The sequence below is a fragment of the Aulostomus chinensis genome, chromosome 2 (genome assembly GCF_037954235.1).
Source record: "Aulostomus chinensis isolate RoL2024-O1b breed Wild chromosome 2, RoL_Achi_v1.0, whole genome shotgun sequence".
NCBI classification, from domain to species: domain Eukaryota; kingdom Metazoa; phylum Chordata; class Actinopteri; order Syngnathiformes; family Aulostomidae; genus Aulostomus; species Aulostomus chinensis.
In genome coordinates this window covers 8,321,231-8,339,008 of record NC_141321.1, presented here as the reverse complement: position 1 = coordinate 8,339,008, position 17,778 = coordinate 8,321,231, and the positions used below count along the sequence as shown (strand labels likewise).

The following is a 17,778-nucleotide window of genomic DNA, read 5'->3' as shown; positions in this document are numbered from 1 at the left end:
CTCTGTCTGACTCCGGTGTATTAAATCCTGTGAAGCACTTAAAACTGAATAACTGATCCTAGCAGCTTCCCTCCCCCACCAGTCTCCCCACAGCTTGAGCTTCTACACATCATTGATTGATAAAAGACAGGTTTAGTTTCCACCATGGATTGCAGAACTGTAATCACTCTGAAAACCAGGGCATGTAAACAGTCACTAGATGGCACAATCGGCCTACAACTGGCCTGCTCTGTCCTCAGCAGACATCGTTTTCTTAACAGGTCAAACACTAAAACTGTAAGTCTCCATTTGTTTTTGCAGTTGTTTCCTGCCACTTTAACCATTTCTGCACATCAAACATGATGATGTTTGTATCGGCAACAGATTCAGTGGACAACATGTGCATTTCATTGCAATCTCTTAATGCAGATGTGTCTCTGAAGGAACAATGAACACGACTGGCTGTAAACGGCTTCAGTTTTCATCGGCTTGTCACTTCCACCTTTTGCTGAAGTCACGTCAAGATGACTTTGTACTGAAAGTATGCAGCTGACTGTTTTGGGGCTGTGGCCCTCATCGTCCTCCGAGAGAGGCTTGGAGGGTCTCGCCCACATTAGTCACCCTCTGCACAACTTTCCTGCTTTGGGCTCAAGGAACAAACAGATTTAACACACTTTTAAAACACAACACGTTGTTGAAGATGCAACCAGGGGTTTCCAACCTTTTTGGCTCCTGATGTCTCACAAAAAGCAGCAGGATCCCGTTTCAAATGCTAACATCTCCACCATGGAGCAAGTTTCCCTTTGAAACTCACATGATCACATTTTATCTATTAAAAGGATCCAATAAATGTTCAAGTGATCTTATGTCTCAAAAACTGAAAACAGGATTGTGCCTCAGAACTTTGTTTTTCTTCTTCCTCTACCGTCTCACAACCACACAGACTGATCTGGTTTCCATTCATATTAAACTGGATATACACATCATCCTCCGATGCAACAGAAACATACTGACACACTTCAGGATTGCTCATATCGTAACATATAATACCACTCAGAGAATACTTTATTTTAGCTATGTGCTTCGGCTGATATTTGAAGTAGAGATGATGGACGGTAGATACGACGCCATCCGCATCCTTTCTGATTGTGCCTGTTAGCAAACATGTTCCATGAACATGAAAGCTACATTAAATGATGAATTGTTCTTTCCCAGCTCCGGATTCCTCTGAGTCACACAGACCTCGCTCGAAACAACTCACCAAGAACAACAATGACTGAGTGTGTGATGCCATTCTTTCAGCTGATGCTCACATGTTGTCAAACCTGTGAGGTCACTATTTGACCTCTGACCCCTCATCAGCAGGCCATTTTGATCACTCCAGATAAGTGGGATGATTCCTGATAATTATCAGTTGTTTATTATTGTACACAGGACGCTTTTGGATTATTTGAACATCTGCTGATCAGTATTGTTTATCGCTGAGGTCAGCTTTTCATCTCAGCAGCAGTATATTATCCTCAAATAATCATAAAATCATTCAGCAGAATTCAGTGTATTGTTTTACGTGATGATATCATTTGGAGGTCTTAATCAACTCTGCCAAGGCTATGGGTGGATACTTCAAAGAGCTGCGGCTGGATTTGAAATGATATTTGGAGGGATTGTGTAATTTTAAAGTTCATTGAGATTCTGAAATTGTACGAAAATCAGATCTTATGATGTCACTGGGGTGGCATGGCTCAGAGGGGGAGGAGCCATCTAGCAACTGAAGGGTTGCTGAGCTTCCCTCCGACTCTGTCAAATTGTCTTTGACCAAGATACTGATCCCCTGATTGCTCCTGATGAGTAGGTAGACACCTTGCATGGCAGGGCAGCTTCCACCATCAGTGTGTGTGTGAGTGTGTGTGTGTGTGTGAGAACAGGTGAATGAAATGACATTGTGGTGTTCTTTGAGTACCACTGAGGTGGAAAGTGTGATATGGTGGTCAAAGGTCAAGGTCACCTTGCAGTCATATAAAAGAAATGTGGTATTTCACATTTATTTTTAGATTTCTCTGTGTCACATCCCAGAGTGCTGTCCCATAATCTAAGATGCTGTGTTGGTTTAATCTCCATCTTCCCGATGACTACCCAGCTCCTAATTCGCTAATTCCACTCCCAATTTGCTCCTAATGAGCAAATTGGTGCCTCCGGTGTCAGTGTGTGAGTGTGTGAATGAGTGGAAAGGCAATACTCCAATGTGCTCACTTTATGAATTCAGTCAATTTAAAGTGAGTGTGACCTACAGCCAGAGTGACCAAAAGATTGATGGGAAATATTTAATTCAATTTGAAAAATTATTAGCAGTGATATGGAATCTCTATACTAGATTAAGCAGAATGTCAATCAGATAAAGTCCCCCAGTACACCACACTGAGAGAGGCTGTGAACATCCAGGTAAAACATAATCAGGTCAACAGTTGAATCAGGAACAACTGCAGTTATTCACAACTGTCCAGCTGAAACAACAGCACACAGTTACTTAATATATGCATCCATGTGTGGTGTGCATTTGTTACTGCAAGAGTGTGCATTCCTTGAAGGCAGCTAGTGACATGACAGCAACTGAAACAGGAAATAAACATTCAGTATAATCTGCAGGTTTTGTGGCTTTGATACTGCTCCAGAGCATTAAAACCCCTGAACTCTTTGAATTCCTTCACAATAATCTTGAGTGCTTTTGAGCCTGAGGGCATCTCTCACACACACACGCACACACACACGCACACACACACACACACACACACACACACAAGAGAAAGCATTCCCAGACCCTGAAGCGCCTTAATGGAACGATTTAAGTCATAAAAAGTGCCCAGAGTACGAGAGCATGAAATTGTTCCTCGTTTCAATGTTATCAGAGTCACACAGAGTTCATATCTGGGAGGAAACAAAACAAGACTTGGCTACTGACTGGGCACTGTTGCAGTGGTTAGTCTCAGAGAAATTCACACATATGTTCCTGAAGAGACGGTGAGGACGAGGAGACGCACAGTTATACAGAGTTTGTTTGCAAACACACACTTCTCTCTGTGCAGGGTCGTGAGCAGGGAAGGAGGAACCGGTGATGGCATGTTGTGGAGATGAGCGAGCCAGAAGTGTCTGCTAAATGTGTGTATAGCACACTGCTCTTGGCCTGAGTCCGTGCAGAGGAGACGAGTGTGTGGGAAACCCCCACAGTGATCGCGTCACTCCTCAGTGGTGCTACCTCTCTCCCAGGCTCGAGCCCTCCACCCTGGCCTAGCTTGACACCTTCTTTCTGATGGGTGTGTGTGGACTATTGGCAGGAATCTATGTGCGGAAACACAAGCACACACACGCGCACGCACACACACACACACACACACACAAACAGATGCACACACAGATGCATACATGCACACACACAGACACACACACACACAGACACACACACACACACACACACACACACACACACACACACACACACACACACACACACACACACACACACACACACACACGCGCGCGCAGTACACTGTATCCTCAAGGACAACATGCCCCGGAGTTCCTTTACCTCGTCCACTTACCTCTTCAACTTTCCACTCTGTCTTTATCATTGCCCCACTTGAAAATAGGTCAGTGTTAGTCCATGTCATTAGCTTCTGCTCCAAGTGTGTGTGTGTGTGTGTGTGTGTGTGTGTGTGTGTGTGTGTGTGTGTGTGTGTCTGTGTGCGTCTGTGTGTGTGTGTGTGTGTTCCGTATATTCCTAATTTTATGGGGACTATCATTCTGTGGGAGTCTTTGGAGACAGAAAGCAAATGCTAGTTTATCAATTAAGTGTTAGGCTGAAGACTTAATGTAAGGTTTAGTGGTTGTTATGGTTCTAGCTGAAGAAGTCTACTTTAAAGAAATGTATGTCAGAGTGTATGTGTGTTTATGTGTTAGTGTGTGCTTGTGTGTGTGTGTGTGTGTTCAATTTGTCATACATACTTTTCCGTCCCTTAGCCAAAGAACTTCCTTGCTGATGAATTGTCTCTGCACGTGTCTGTGTGTGTGTGTGTGTGTGTGTGTGTGTGTGTGTGAGAGAGAGAAAGAGAGCGAGAGAGAGAGAGAGAGAGAGAGAGAGAGAGAGAGAGAGATGGTGATGATGAGAAGGCGGGGGATTCCAGGATTTTTGCACGAGGCAGCAGACAGACTGAGGGAGACTTGAATCCAAACTTCTCCTCTGGCCAATTTCAAAAGGCAACTTTCCGTCCAGCGTTGGTCTCCATTCCTCTGCCTCATGCTTGGCTCCCAGCTCACACTTCTCCCGTGAATTCCCAGCAGACTCTGAGATCAAAACTTGGATTCAAGCAAACAACAGGAGGGATGATTCAGTGAATCTCTGACATGCTAGACATTGTGTTCGGGCTCCTGCAGACCCTCTCACACATTATTTGTTAGCTTGATACTTTGTGGCTTTTCCAAGTTATCCTCGGCCAAGGAGGTCATGTTTTCAGTGGTGTTTGTTTGTCTGGTTTTTCCCTCTGTCATTGGGATTACGCAAAAAAAAAACTATGAGGCCAATTTTCACCAAACATGATGGAAGGGGTGTGGTATGGGCTAAAGAAAGACCCATTCAATTTTAGGGCAGCTTCATCATAGCACCACCTGGTGGCAACTGCAAATTATGTTGTTCTTTGTTTTTTTGTTTTTTTTTTGCCCTGATGGGCTCCTCCTAGTGGGTCGACCAGATCCATCTCTAATGAGGTCAGACATCTTATGAACTTGGTGATGGGTTCCTGTGAGTTTTAGTGAAACACTGTTACTGTGGCAACAGGACAGTTTTGACATTTCACCATAAAACAGGGAACTATGGTAAATGGACTCCACATGATCAGGTCTTTTCCAAACTTTGTACACTGGACGAGAGTCCAGGCGTGACGACATCTAGAATCCGAATCTAAGTCAAAGTCGTAGCGCCACCTAGTGGTTACAGGAAGTAAGCCTCTTGTAACAAACATCAAAATTAGATGTGTTGTCTTCACATGATGAACAGCAAAACTATTTGTTGTAAGTATACATCGTAGGTTTATGTTTGTCAGTGTCATTTAGTGGTCAAAGGAAGTGATATTTGCTCCTAGGAGCAGAGAGTCTGCTGCTTCATGCAAATCAGATATCACCAGCATGCAGCTCCCTCCTGCTGCAGGGAGCAGACACACACTCAGTACGGGTTTGATGTTCCATCCCTGTGACTGACATTGTCAGTCATTGCTCCCTGATAAACTTCCATATAAATAACAGCAAACATTAGCGGTGTTACTATGGAGGAGGACAATATTTTTGCTTTAATTCTTTAAAAAAAAGAAAAGAAATTCCTACATATTTGTCGTACGATTATGTAACATAAATCATGAACCCTGTTTATCATAAAGGGAAGTGTCATTTTTCTATTTTAGGGGTGGACAATATATTCAATACATCGATTTTACTGTTGTTCTTTCCTCTTCGGTTGTCTACATCCTTCCACAGGTACCTGGATGTGTTTTAAACCAGTTCTCTTGCAAAGTATCAGTTATCTCAGAGTAGTTATACTGTGATACAATCATCATCATGGCTGGACTATCATGATGGTGTCGTGTTTCTCATTCTGTGATTCTCATCCCCAGTCTAACTATTAGAGTTTAATGTTTTAGGAATTAAGGGAAACAAGAGTCGGTCACACCTAGTATCCGTCTTGACGCCAAAATGCAGAGAAATTGTTGTACAAGTACATTTGTAGTTGTGTTCAAGTACATTTGTAGTTGTGTTCAAGTACATTTGTAGTTGTGTTCAAGTACATTTGTAGTTGTGTTCATGGTAACAGGATTAAGCTGCAGATGTTTGAAACGCAGTTTTCAGATGTTTCATTTGTGTATTCAAGTTGGGTCATAACTTAAAGGCTCAGGACTCTCCAAGAGTAAACCTGTGTGTAATAAACCTGTTTACCTCTTTAGGGTGACCATGAGGAAAATACTTCCTGAGGACCAACATATCAGCTGAGCGACGGAGCACCTTTGCAGTGCACCTGCGAGCGTGCTGGGCCGATGCAAGAAGCGGTGCCAGCACGCTCACTTGCAACTAATTCCCTGCCTCGTTACCTAAAGGAGACTAAAGATCTGTCCTCTAACACAGAAAACAGCTCCCCAACCCTTCTGTCTTCAATGCTGGCAGCAGTAAAATTCTGGAACAGAATCCTCTGCGCACAGCAGATGTTTTCTGGAGTCTGATTGATTAAAATGTCAATATTGTGACGTCAGCTGAGGAGCTATTGTCTGGTGATGCATAAAGGAGAGAGAAAGGAGTAGAAAGCTGTGTGTCGCATTAAACCCATCACCCGGCCCTGAACCTGGGTCCCAGTGCACATCAAGCCACTGCAGCCACTCACCCAACCACAGGGTCGGTTCAGGATGCTAAATCAGAGTGAGTCACCAATATTTTTTTTTTTTTCAGGATTTCTGTTCATTGATGTAAAACTCAACAGAAAAAGAAAAAAATCCAGTGACTTTAGTGCAAGAAAGATGTTAAATGAGCAACTTAAATGAGCAAAGCTAAAGACTCCGCTGGAGATGCTGTGCAAGCACATTTAAACTCCTCCACTCACTCAATCAGTGACGCGCTGTTGTAAAAAGAGAGGGGAAATCATTGATTCTCTATTTTTAAAGAAAGTTTTTGATGTCGGAGCTGTGTAGGGTGTAGTATCAGAGTATTTTACTTGATGTGTCTACTTGCCAGGAGTGTGTTTATGGATCTCTACGTCTGTGCTGAGTGAGTGTCTCTTACTGAGGGTGGCAGTCAACCCCTGGTGGGAAAACTCAACAGGGAATGTTTTCCATCCCTAAGATGGTCAGATTTGTGTGGGGGACACTGACTCTGCATAAATCACACGTGGAGGGGAGATAAGTGGGCAGCGAGATCTGGCTGGATGGCTCGAGCCAGAAATATTATCCACATATGCCCCACAGGACTCTAGATAAAGCTGTGTGTATGTACACCGGCCAAGGACACAATAGTCGACACCTTCTACAATTCGACAGAATGAAGTAGCTTCAGCATTTATGTCAAAGTGAACCAACATCAATGTGTCCCGGACCACAGGATGACGCACTCATGTCAGCACCTCATTACCACCTCCAAAAATTGCAGGTGTTTTGAGGCATACATTCATTTTTTTGATTTGCATTCCAGTCACAACTTGATAGCACTTTCATATTTCTCTGTTATATTCATATATGTGAAGCTACATCCAGGAGCCAGTTAGCTTAGTACAGCACAAAAATCGACCAGCATCTCCACAGCCACATCTCCGGCTGATGAGGTCACAGTGCGGCTGTGAGCGCATACAGTGTGTTGAACCCTGCACTACAACATAGCTGAGGTGCAGCTGTAAAACTTTAAAATACATCAACAGAAACTGCATTTGGGGCGGTGGCTCCTGAGCAGAGTTGAATTTCTGCACTCTGCGATGGAGAAACATAAACACGGTGAGTGGACTCGCTGTTGGTGGAAGAAAGTAACTGCATTCTTAAATTTGTGAATTTTAAAATGTCAGAGCGTTTTTTTTTCCCCACTTTTTTTCACTGCCACAATTTTTGTGGCCATGTTTACTATATAATGTACTATATAAAGTATCTGAATTAACTTTGCATGGGCTTTAAAGTAACATGACAACCATTTTTTGGGAAATACATGTATTTCCCATCACCCCCAGGGAACTGACTAGGGAGCCTTGCTAGCAGCTAGCAGGTTCCTGCAGGACTCAGCTCCCCAATACACACAGGACAGAAGAGTTCACCTTCTTGTCTGACTCTGGGGAGGGCGGCAATAAAGAATATATTTGAAAAAAAAATTGGTTTGTCGTTAATTATTTTCTTAAAATCAAGTTGTTGTTTTTTTTTTTCAAATAGGCATATGAGGTACCACATCCTAGACAAAATAAATGGAACCTCAAACAGAAGGCATGGCCTATTTAGGATAATTCAATTTCTTGTTCTTTATTTCTCACTCAATGTATGTTCGAGTCACACGCTCAGAAAACATACGACAGCTAGGATACGAGTCAAAAGTAATGAGATTAGTCATTTACCCAAGTTACAAAGGGGAACAAACAACCCTTTTGGCATCATCGGCGGTTTTCATAAAAATGGTTTAAAAAGTACTTTTAAATTACATTTCTGGGGGAAATGTCATACTTTTGCTGATTGTACCTTCAATGTTCCAGGACTATAACCTTGTACGTGGCTTTTTTGTTTTGAGGCACTATGATCCAAAAATGGTAACATTCTCCTCTGAAGCTGCCAGCCTGGGTGCACGTGCCTCAGAATTAAACTGTCCCTTAACACCTAAACTCCTCTTGTTTTCAGATTTGAGGGTGTTTACACCCTTGTAATGGGCAGGGGATGTGGGAAGCAAGGGGCTTTCTTGCTAATCCATCGGGGTGTTCTGATGCAATGCCCTGTTTCCTCAATCAGAGTGACGCCAGAGGCAGCGTGTGGCTGAAAAACATTCAGGCAGCTATTAAACTCTCCTCCCTGGACAGTCAGACAGCCGTATCGTACTGTCGTCCCTGTGGTCCTCCTTTCCTCCTCCTCCGCATTCAGGGAAGCATCCACTGTGAGAGGCAGGTCAAAGGTCACCAATTACCGTTTTTTATGATCCGAAAACTTTGACTCTGATCTTCTGGGCAAAAAACAGTTTTAAGGGAAATGATTTCACGCTGGGCTTAGGTACACACACAGAAACTGATCCATTTGGAGGTGGAAAGGGATTCCTCTGAGTTATTTTGTGGTTAGGCTTGACTCCGTGCTGCTGCAGCACACAGTGGTGTGTGTTTGTGAGTGTTGATAGGAGTCCATCATTATACACGTGACCAAAAAGCAACAGTGGCAAAAACAAATACACACGAACAGAGAATACGTGTGTGCGCGCGCATGCAATTGTGTGTGTGTATGAGGAGGAGAGAGAGAGAAAGAGAGAGTGAGACTCATTTCTGCTGCAGCTCATTTTCTTGAAATATTTCACATGAATATTGGCAGCCGTTGTGCTGCAGAAGACAAAAGGAAATGAACTGCGTCTGCTGGAGCCAAAGACAACACACAGTGTGAGAAAGTCTTGCTACAGTTACAGCCCACTGCACAGTGAGAGACAATCTCAATCTAGGCTATTAAAAACTGCCTTGGGATACATGAAACACACAGGCAAGAATATCAATGGGTGGAAGAACCTTCGCATCGCAGACAGAAAAGGCAGGAGCTTCAACGTGGAATAGGTTGTATTATGATCATCAGACAGCACGAACCTTGTAAGTGATATTGTTTGGGCGTAAAAAAATATCTCTGCTGCACTCTGGCTATTTCAGGATTTTTAGATCAGCCATTTTAGGTCAGAGGAGTAAACATTCCCTAAAATGAAACCCACGCAGTTACTAAAGAACTGAGAGAGGGATGGGGTGAGACAGAGGGGCTGGAGGAGAGGGAAGGGGGGGGGCGGGTGGGGGTGATGGTGGTGGGTGGGTGGGTGGGGTCTCAATTTAAATGATGCCTCCTCTGGTTGACAAGGAAGAGCAGAGGGCACCTTTGTCCAGTTTGGCATCAGTTTTTTTCAACACAACACCTCATGAATGACATCCAGTGGTAGTGTGTATGTGTGTGTGTGTGTGTGTGTGTGTGTGTGTGTGTGTGTGCCTTTAGTACCCACAATGCATCTCTGCATTGTTTTGTCCTTTGCACAGTCACACGTGTCACATATGCATCAAATGGTTGGATTGAATTGCTGAAGCAATAAAGGTCATTACTGTGAAGCACCTCAGCCTGCTGTGAAACCACTGATGTAATGAACAGTAAAACACAGACACAAACTGGAGGCACAGAGTTAAAAGATTTGGCATTGAACCAGAAAGAGCAAGCGAAGGCATCTGCAGATCAGCACATAAGTAGGCAGCTGCCCGAGGGTTCGTCCGGCCTTGAAAATTCTATGCTTCTTTTTTTTTATTTTTATGTTTTTAATGCACGTTTCCCCTCATTTCACTTAAAAGAATGCTAATCTGTAGCCAATAAAAATGAATCTGTCTACGTGTAATACACATGATATTTATCATTTCACAGATTATTCCACCTTGACCTTCCTGTACCTTTGCATACTGTATTTAGGCCAAATTGAATGACGTAGCGGTTCAAGTGTCTCTGATCCTCAGACATTTTTTCAGTTGCGAAGAAGCATTTACAAAGTTTGAGAGGAAAAACAGACAAAGAGGGAAGACACACAGTTTAAGGAAAGTTTTCTGAACGGACACACTCTCGGACCACCCAGGCCCACCGTGCCCCGCTCACGCTTGGGGTAAAGTTGTTTCCTTATTAAAAACATTAATTAATTCATGTTTTTAATTTTAAAAAATCACTGCAAGTGAAATCAGATTCTCCGACCATTTTAATTTTTCTGAGAGTGTGAATGGTCTCGTCAGCTCACCAACACCTTCCCATTTTCTAAAGAAGGCGACCCTCCATCCTTTTTTGGCTGTGCTTGTTAAACCCTACGCCCTCTTGGATCTCTGGGTTTGTTTGTTTGTGATTTATGGTATTTCGTTATTTTGACAGTCGGACTACATTTTGAAGATTTTGTTGAAGCTTCATGTGTATTCTTTTTCTTTTGGCTTTGATTCTGTTTTTTTTTGTGTGTGTGTGTTTTTTAAACTCTTGTCGTTATCATTAATCTGTTTAACGTCCTGTATTCTGAGGTGAGAAAATATCCCTTATTTCGGTACTTCATTTATTTGTTATGAATGTTATCATATGACATTTTTTGGGTGAAGCGTCACTTCTGGTGGTGTAAGGTGCCGCCCATGCACCCTAACCACCCTCGTTCCTCTAGTGTAAAGAAAAGGAACAAAATGCCCTCAAATAAATCACTTTCTATTAAATACTGAAGTAAACGTACTTTATGGTTGTACTTTACTCTCCATAGTTGACGGTGAGAAAATGCCAAGTGTCCCAGCCAGCGAGCTGTCTCCGATTCCCACCACCACACCCCGAACCACTTTGCCCTCTGACACTCAACTCGACTCCTCACAGCAGATCACGCGAACGATGCAGAGGCCATTCTCAAATGCCGAGGGCGAGTGGGAGCGTCGAGGCTCCGAGCTGACGAGGGAGAGACCATCTTACTGTCAAAACAACACACTCCAATCAACAGTGGCCACTTCTGGTCGCAGCCTCCCCCAGGCTCACTCATTCCTCCACTCAACAAGACCTTTCATCCCCTGTCTCCTCTGCCAACATCCCTGCGTGCTCATACATACCGTTTACTGTAAATGATGTTCTTATCTTCCAATATTACCATAAACGTCTGCTCTCATTTACATTCTTACATCATCAAATGTGCTCTCTAGTGCCTCCATTATTATATTATGTCCATTATTATGGATTGCAGGGACACTGAGTCCAAGTGTCCCAAATAATAGTGCAGTGACAAGATAATGATAATGAAAGAGAGTAGAGGAGCGTGGAGGGATTTTTATAGAGCTGTGGCGGTGAGCAGACGCGAGGAGGCAGCAGGAGGCGCACGGAGCTCTAATTACTGATCCCAGTAATCATTAATCAAGTCGATGGATCCGTCTTGGAGGTTTTGAAGTCCGTGATATAATAAAATGTTGCCGTCACGTAAAAATCTGAAATGTTTTTATTCCTTTTTAAAGACAACAAATACAAACTAATAGAAATGCTGTTATTTGTTACAAATATCAGCATTTTAATCACTAACATAGTAAAAAGAAGGTAACTGAAGTGCAAAGTAAAGCACTTATTCAGATGAAAAAGTAAACTGCTTTCCTCCACTGTCATGGAGCCAGCGCAGAGATGAGTTGAGACTTCATGGAAAAATGACCTAGACAGCTGCAGAAAAAATCTAAAAACTGGACTGTGATATGAAGGCATCGGGGCAAATCACGTTCAAGCTGTCTACAAAAGGCCACAAGCAGCCAGCGAAGGGAGTTGACAAGGAAGACAAATGGAGGAACATTTGAAACCGAAGGTGGGATGTCTCCAGTGTTTTGCTGGAGTGGTCGGGGGCTCAGAAGGCATGTTTAGTGAAGGAGTTGCAAAGAAAAAACAATAAAGCTCCGAGACCAAACCTGCGGGACTGCACTATCAGTGGCTATTGGTTTGCTTCCCGACCTGACAGGCGGTTGTCTTGAGGCAGACAAAAACTCTTGGCAGTCTGCTGAGGAGTAAACGTGGTCTTGTCAGTGGTGATGGAGAGGCCTTGCAGAGGGCAGGACTTTCCAGAGGAAAAAAAGCAGTGCAGTATTGTTGAGACTAAGTTGACACAGCAGGCGGGCATCCAGCTGGAGATGTCAGCAGAGAGAACGCAGATATGTGCCCCAACCTCTCAACCTGAGTTGGGCAGGTAGAGGTCATAAACTGTCCTGACCTCTGGGACACGAGGCACAAGAGCCTCACCTCTGTTTTCACGTGTGAAAAAAGAACAAAAGCTTCAGTTGCACAAAGCTGGAGGGAGAAGAGGCCTGAAAAAATGGATTCAGTGGTTTGCACCCAATGCTTTCAACATTCAGAGGAGAGAATATTTTATGCAAAACTAAATGTTTAATCATTTAGCGATGCAGGCTGTGGCTCGGTTATGACTTGTGCAAGAGGAGCAAATATAGTGCATGAAAATAAAGTGAAAGTGATAGTGGAAAGCAGTGTGCTGGTGTCAGTAGGCCACTCCTGGGTTGAGAATGATGGCAGTGAGTGGAGCCAGGCTGACTTACTGGGTGTGGCTGCAGACATGAAGCAGTGTGTGTGAAAACTATCACTTCACTGGATGAAATTCCTCAAAACATAAAGGACACACACTGTAAATATTACCAGCATGTGATCCGTGGCTATGCGAAGGTTCACGTTTTACATTGACCAACCTGATGTCAAAGAGGAATGATATTCATGCTTGCAGGCTTTGTGGGAAAGGAAGGAACACACACCTCCAACATTAACCTAGTTAAAGTTCTACTTTCTCTGAAAAGTTTTCTTTGACCTTTGAAGTTCTCAAAATGCCATTTTGAGTTCACGAAGATGCCTTTTTCCCCTCCTGCGTCACTTCTTTGTGACTCCATAATGCAGAAAAATCAAATATTTCTAATTAGCCTGAAGCTAAGAAACACACATCTTCTTTAGCTCAAGACACCCATTATGTTTAATGCTGCTTTAGTGCTCCACTGCAAAAACATTATCAGGCATAGAAGTCCCACAGCATCCACAGAAACGTGCCTGGAAATCTTAGTTGTTCTTATCAATGGCCTTTAACGACTTCTAATACATAAATCATGTGTTTGTGTATATGGAAAAGAAGGTACCTGATGACTTTACGGCAAAGAGTGAACAGGTGCCTTGTTTTAAAAGACAAAAAGGATGAAATGATTTAGAAATCTCACAGTAGGCCACATTCTTCTGATCAAACTTTAAACAGATTTATTCTGTTTTGTAAGCTCCTCTGGGTTGAATGCTGAATATTTTGATTGCACCACTAAAAAGCTCAAGCCAAAGATCCAGAGCAACTCGGGTATTTTTGCACTGAAGCGTTTGTATCGCGAGAGCAGAAGGGGGAGAGAAAGTTTTGGTGAAAGTTGAGCAGAGCAGGGATGAGGAAAGAGCTCTACTGAGAGAGAGAGAGAGAGAGAGAGAGAGAGAGAGAGAGAGAGAGAGAGAGTTTTACAATTGTCATCCTCTGGAATGCATCAGCTCCTCTGACTTATCTGCACAAAATCAACTCACCACTGATGCGCACGGGCAGACTCCACAAGTTAACGATGCGCATCTATTTAAAGCAGCTCATCGAAAGGTTTGAGTGACTTTTCCTCCTCTTCGACTCCGCACTTTTCCCTGAACGTTAATCCAGCAGTACCTGCAAGGGAAAGTAAAGTTCTCCTCTGTCGGGTCTGAGGCGAATCTCCTGCGCAGGAGACAAGGTAACGACGCATTCCTGCGCAATTTTGCACATGATCATTTTTTACACTGCATGCTTTTTGCGACTGTGCGCTGAGCGATTTTCCAACTTAATCCTGGTAGAAGTCATGTCACAACAGCTGCTTTTCAGAGTGCAGCAGCAGCAGGGTTGTTTTTCGTTAGTGCGCAGCATCTCCTCAACTTCCTCTGCGTCTTTTCCATTTTCTTATTGTTTTACAGCTTTGACTCCAGACTTGCAGAGGTCAAGGAGGCTGGGAAACTACTTTGGGAAACTTTTGTTCTAGCGTGCTTTGTAGTGGAACTCTTGAGAGTGGATATGCCGGACAGTAAGAGCTGGGGACGGCTGCTGCAGTTGGCCGTGGCTCTGGTGGCCCTTCAGACGCTCTGCGTCCAGCTAGGAGCCGCTGCAGAGGTGGTGGAGAGCGGGGACAGCGAACTGGTCACCAAGCAGAACGACTCCAGAGCCAGCAGGGCCAAAAGGAGAGGAGGAACCGACGTCCTCAGAGGGTAATGTGACTACTATAATCCCCCGAAATACACCCACACAGTTACGTTATCCCCTATATTATCAGGCGCCTGTCACTGTAAACCAGCATCTTTCTGCGTGTTTTTCCTGAACAGGTGTCTGTTCTCATGTTAAAGTCTTTTATGGTCCTTTATCGTCCCCGAAGGGCAAGAAATACTTGTGCGTATTTTAATAAGAATGACCCACGAGTGATATTGTCTTTGATGGGAAGTTTGGAGCAAAGTTTAGTAATTAAATTCTGGCAAGACTGTGACATTCCTGCTGCCTGCAATAATAAATTACAGTCAGACAAAGGAGGCCATTGGTCGTGTGTGGCTGTGGGTGAGAGAGAGAGAGATAGAGAGAGAGAGAGAGAGAGAGAGAGAGAGAGAGAGAGAGAGAGAGAGAGAGAGACTAACAGCCTAATCCTCTTTCTGGCCAAAAACACCACACCCCAGTTGTGGATAAATCACATCTGCAGCTGTACACAGTGGGTCACTGCTGGAGAGGTTGTGTGTGTGTGTGTGTGTGTGTGTGTGTGTGTGTGTGTGTGTGTGTGTGTGTGTGTGTGTGTGTGTCAGAAAGGGAAGGAAAAAGAATAAAAGCAAGCAAGCAGAAAAGGAAATAAAACAGAAAAGTGTCCAGTGATGACAGCAAACAGCTGATGAAGGTCACACAGTAGAGCGCCCAATGAGCAGCCTCCACAGGCAGTTTAACTTGACATGCTTTAAGTTAATTTATCCCAACATCTGTGTTGAGAGGCAGGAAGTCAATACTGTGTCAGGCTGACTTACCAGTGTAAGAATGTTCCTGACATCCGCTTGGATTCGTCATTCACCTCATGGATCTGCTAGCAGTTCCATATAATGACCCCAAGGTCAATTTAGGCCCAGGATTTGTTTCTACAGTCACAATTTTAGGCCTGAATCAGACCTGTAGGTGGCAGGATGGCTCAGGCCTTCATTCCCACTATGTTTTTATAGGTGCATTACATTTTCACACCTCACGAAGCATAACATTCTGTAATTAATAAGCGATGAGTGCTATTCGCTGTCTTGTCATTATTATTTATATCACTGCTTTGCTCTTAATAGCTGACAGACGTTTTCCACAAGAAATATATGCTTCTCTGACATGTGAAAAGCTCATTTCAGTGGTTTGGGAGACAGTTGATGCTGCGTTTGTTTATCCCATAACCTTGACTGGTGTTCTGACTCACATGAAGATGAGTATGTGAGGAGTCAATTTTCATTCTTTCACTGGATCAGGCAGCATTTTGGAAAATTGCTCCTAGTGCCATCATTTTCCTGGTGTAGGTGTCTGCAGGGAGTCAGGAAACAGGAGCAGTGCTCCAAGTCCTCGCTGCGCATCCACCAGTAGAGATGAGTCAGGAGTGGACAGCCATTTGTGTCTTCATTATGTAAATGAGAGATATCTTTAGCCTACTTCGACTCATGGACGTGTCTCCTCAGACCCAACGTGTGCGGCTCTAGGAACAACGCTTACTGCTGCCCAGGCTGGAAGACTCTGACTGGAGGAAACCAGTGCATCGTTCGTGAGTATTTGCCTCCATTATTCCACCGATCATTCAAGTCAGATAGAAACAGTTTCCATGTTCCTGGCTGGAGTCTTGCTGGGTTTTTAATTGAGCCGTTCACTCACAGGCAAGAAAACAAAGAAAACAAAGCTAGAAGTGACCCTCATAAACCAGTATATTAATATTAACATTAGAAACAGTCTCTGCTCTTGGTGAATTAATAGCAGGAATTAAATGTACTGTTATTGTTGATCCCCATACAACTTTTGGCTTAGCTCAGTGAGTTTGTTGTATATGGGTCAGAAGAGCAAGAAAACAAGGATGATCCTGTGGAATTTAGATGTTTGAAACGGGATGATTAAGTTCCCACTCAAAGTTCACTGTGTGCTACCTGGCAGAGGACCGCAGATAAAAACAAGCAGGAATGCTAAAGAATTACTATAATATTCATCATCAGGGTAAAAATCTCTGCAATAACGCTGGAATCTCTCTGGAATAATACTGAAAACAATATGTTTTTGTAGGTATTTCAGAGCACCAATGAAGCCGGTTTAATTTGTGTTGTGTTGAAGCGCTGTTTCATTCTGTACATGACAGCGAGGAGCTTGAAAGCCCACTGGCTCGCGTCAGTTCCAGTCTGGTTCTAGTAGTTTTCAACAAAAGCCCTGCCTACGAATGTGTTGGGGTCAAAATCAATGAGGACTGAAACTGTTTTAATGGTTTTAACACTGAATGAGATGCTAAAGTTGGCAATTGCTGAACCACTAGCTTGGAGGGTAGATAGACTACAACCTGTGCCCCCCAAAAGCGCTTGAGTTTGTGGCTGACAGGCTCGGATTAGCATCGTCAGTGTCTGGCAGCGTCATTGCGGAGACAGACCTGTGCCTAACATGTCACTGAAATCTACGACACTGACTCGATGGCCTCTTTCCCATGATGGCTCTGGTGGTTTTGGTCACTCAGGTCTGGAACAATGCCACACACAGAGGGAAATGGGGCCGAGGCTGAAAAATACTGTAATTATCTTTTCAAGATTTAAGGGAGATTTAAGTTCATATTCTGTCACAAGCAGCAGAAACTTTCCTTTGATTTGCTTGTTCAGCGCTGCGTTTGTAGTTTAAATATTTAAAAACGCAACACAGTGTTCACACGCAGCTCAGGTGGCTACTGACAGTGTTAAGATGCCTATTTGAAATTGTTCAGGACAATAACTGCAGTAGATGTTTTTACTGGGGCCGATGTTTGATTCCAGCGCAGCTGTGTCACTACAGTCACGCCCCCATCTCGGCTAAGATGCAGTTTCTTACAGAAATTAGAAGAAAAGAACTCTTTGCTCATCCAATAGCTGAGCTGGCTGTGTAGGTTAAGAGCACGTGGACCAAACAGTTGCAAAAAAAAACAAAAACAAGGATTCCTGCACGCTGTTGTAAATAGATTAGATTGCCAGGAGTCCTTCTTCTGACTCACTGTACTTACAGAAATTGTGCCTGGCTACATGACGCCTGCTCATAATAGAGTAGTGACTGAGGGGGAAGGAGTTTTACTGGCCGCCTCACCTGACTGGTGAAAGCCAGTTAATGTTTACATGCAGTTTTATGGCTTTGTCCATTTGCTTAATCAATGGGACGTTTCCACTGCACAGGGATGTGATCGTAATTAACTATGATCATTAATTAAGCTCAAACATAACTTCCATTCAAATGTTTACTCGTGTTTTTTATGAGGACGCTTTCTACCGTTTGTTTTAAGTGATTAACAGATACCATGACCTTAAACAC

At 43.5% G+C, this 17,778-nt stretch overlaps 1 protein-coding gene across 1 annotated transcript in view; it reads left to right on the top strand.

Annotated features, from left to right (window-relative positions):
• Window positions 1-13,725: 13,725 nt before the first annotated feature.
• fbn1 (fibrillin 1) overlaps window positions 13,726-17,778 on the top strand; it is a 72,068-nt gene continuing 68,015 nt past the window's right edge. The window contains exons 1-3 of the mRNA XM_086225730.1: window positions 13,726-13,960; window positions 14,178-14,465; window positions 15,936-16,018. Of these exons, the coding sequence (XP_086081856.1) occupies window positions 14,275-14,465; window positions 15,936-16,018 (274 nt within the window). The 5' untranslated portion in view covers window positions 13,726-13,960; window positions 14,178-14,274. The remainder of the gene's footprint in view (window positions 13,961-14,177; window positions 14,466-15,935; window positions 16,019-17,778) is intronic.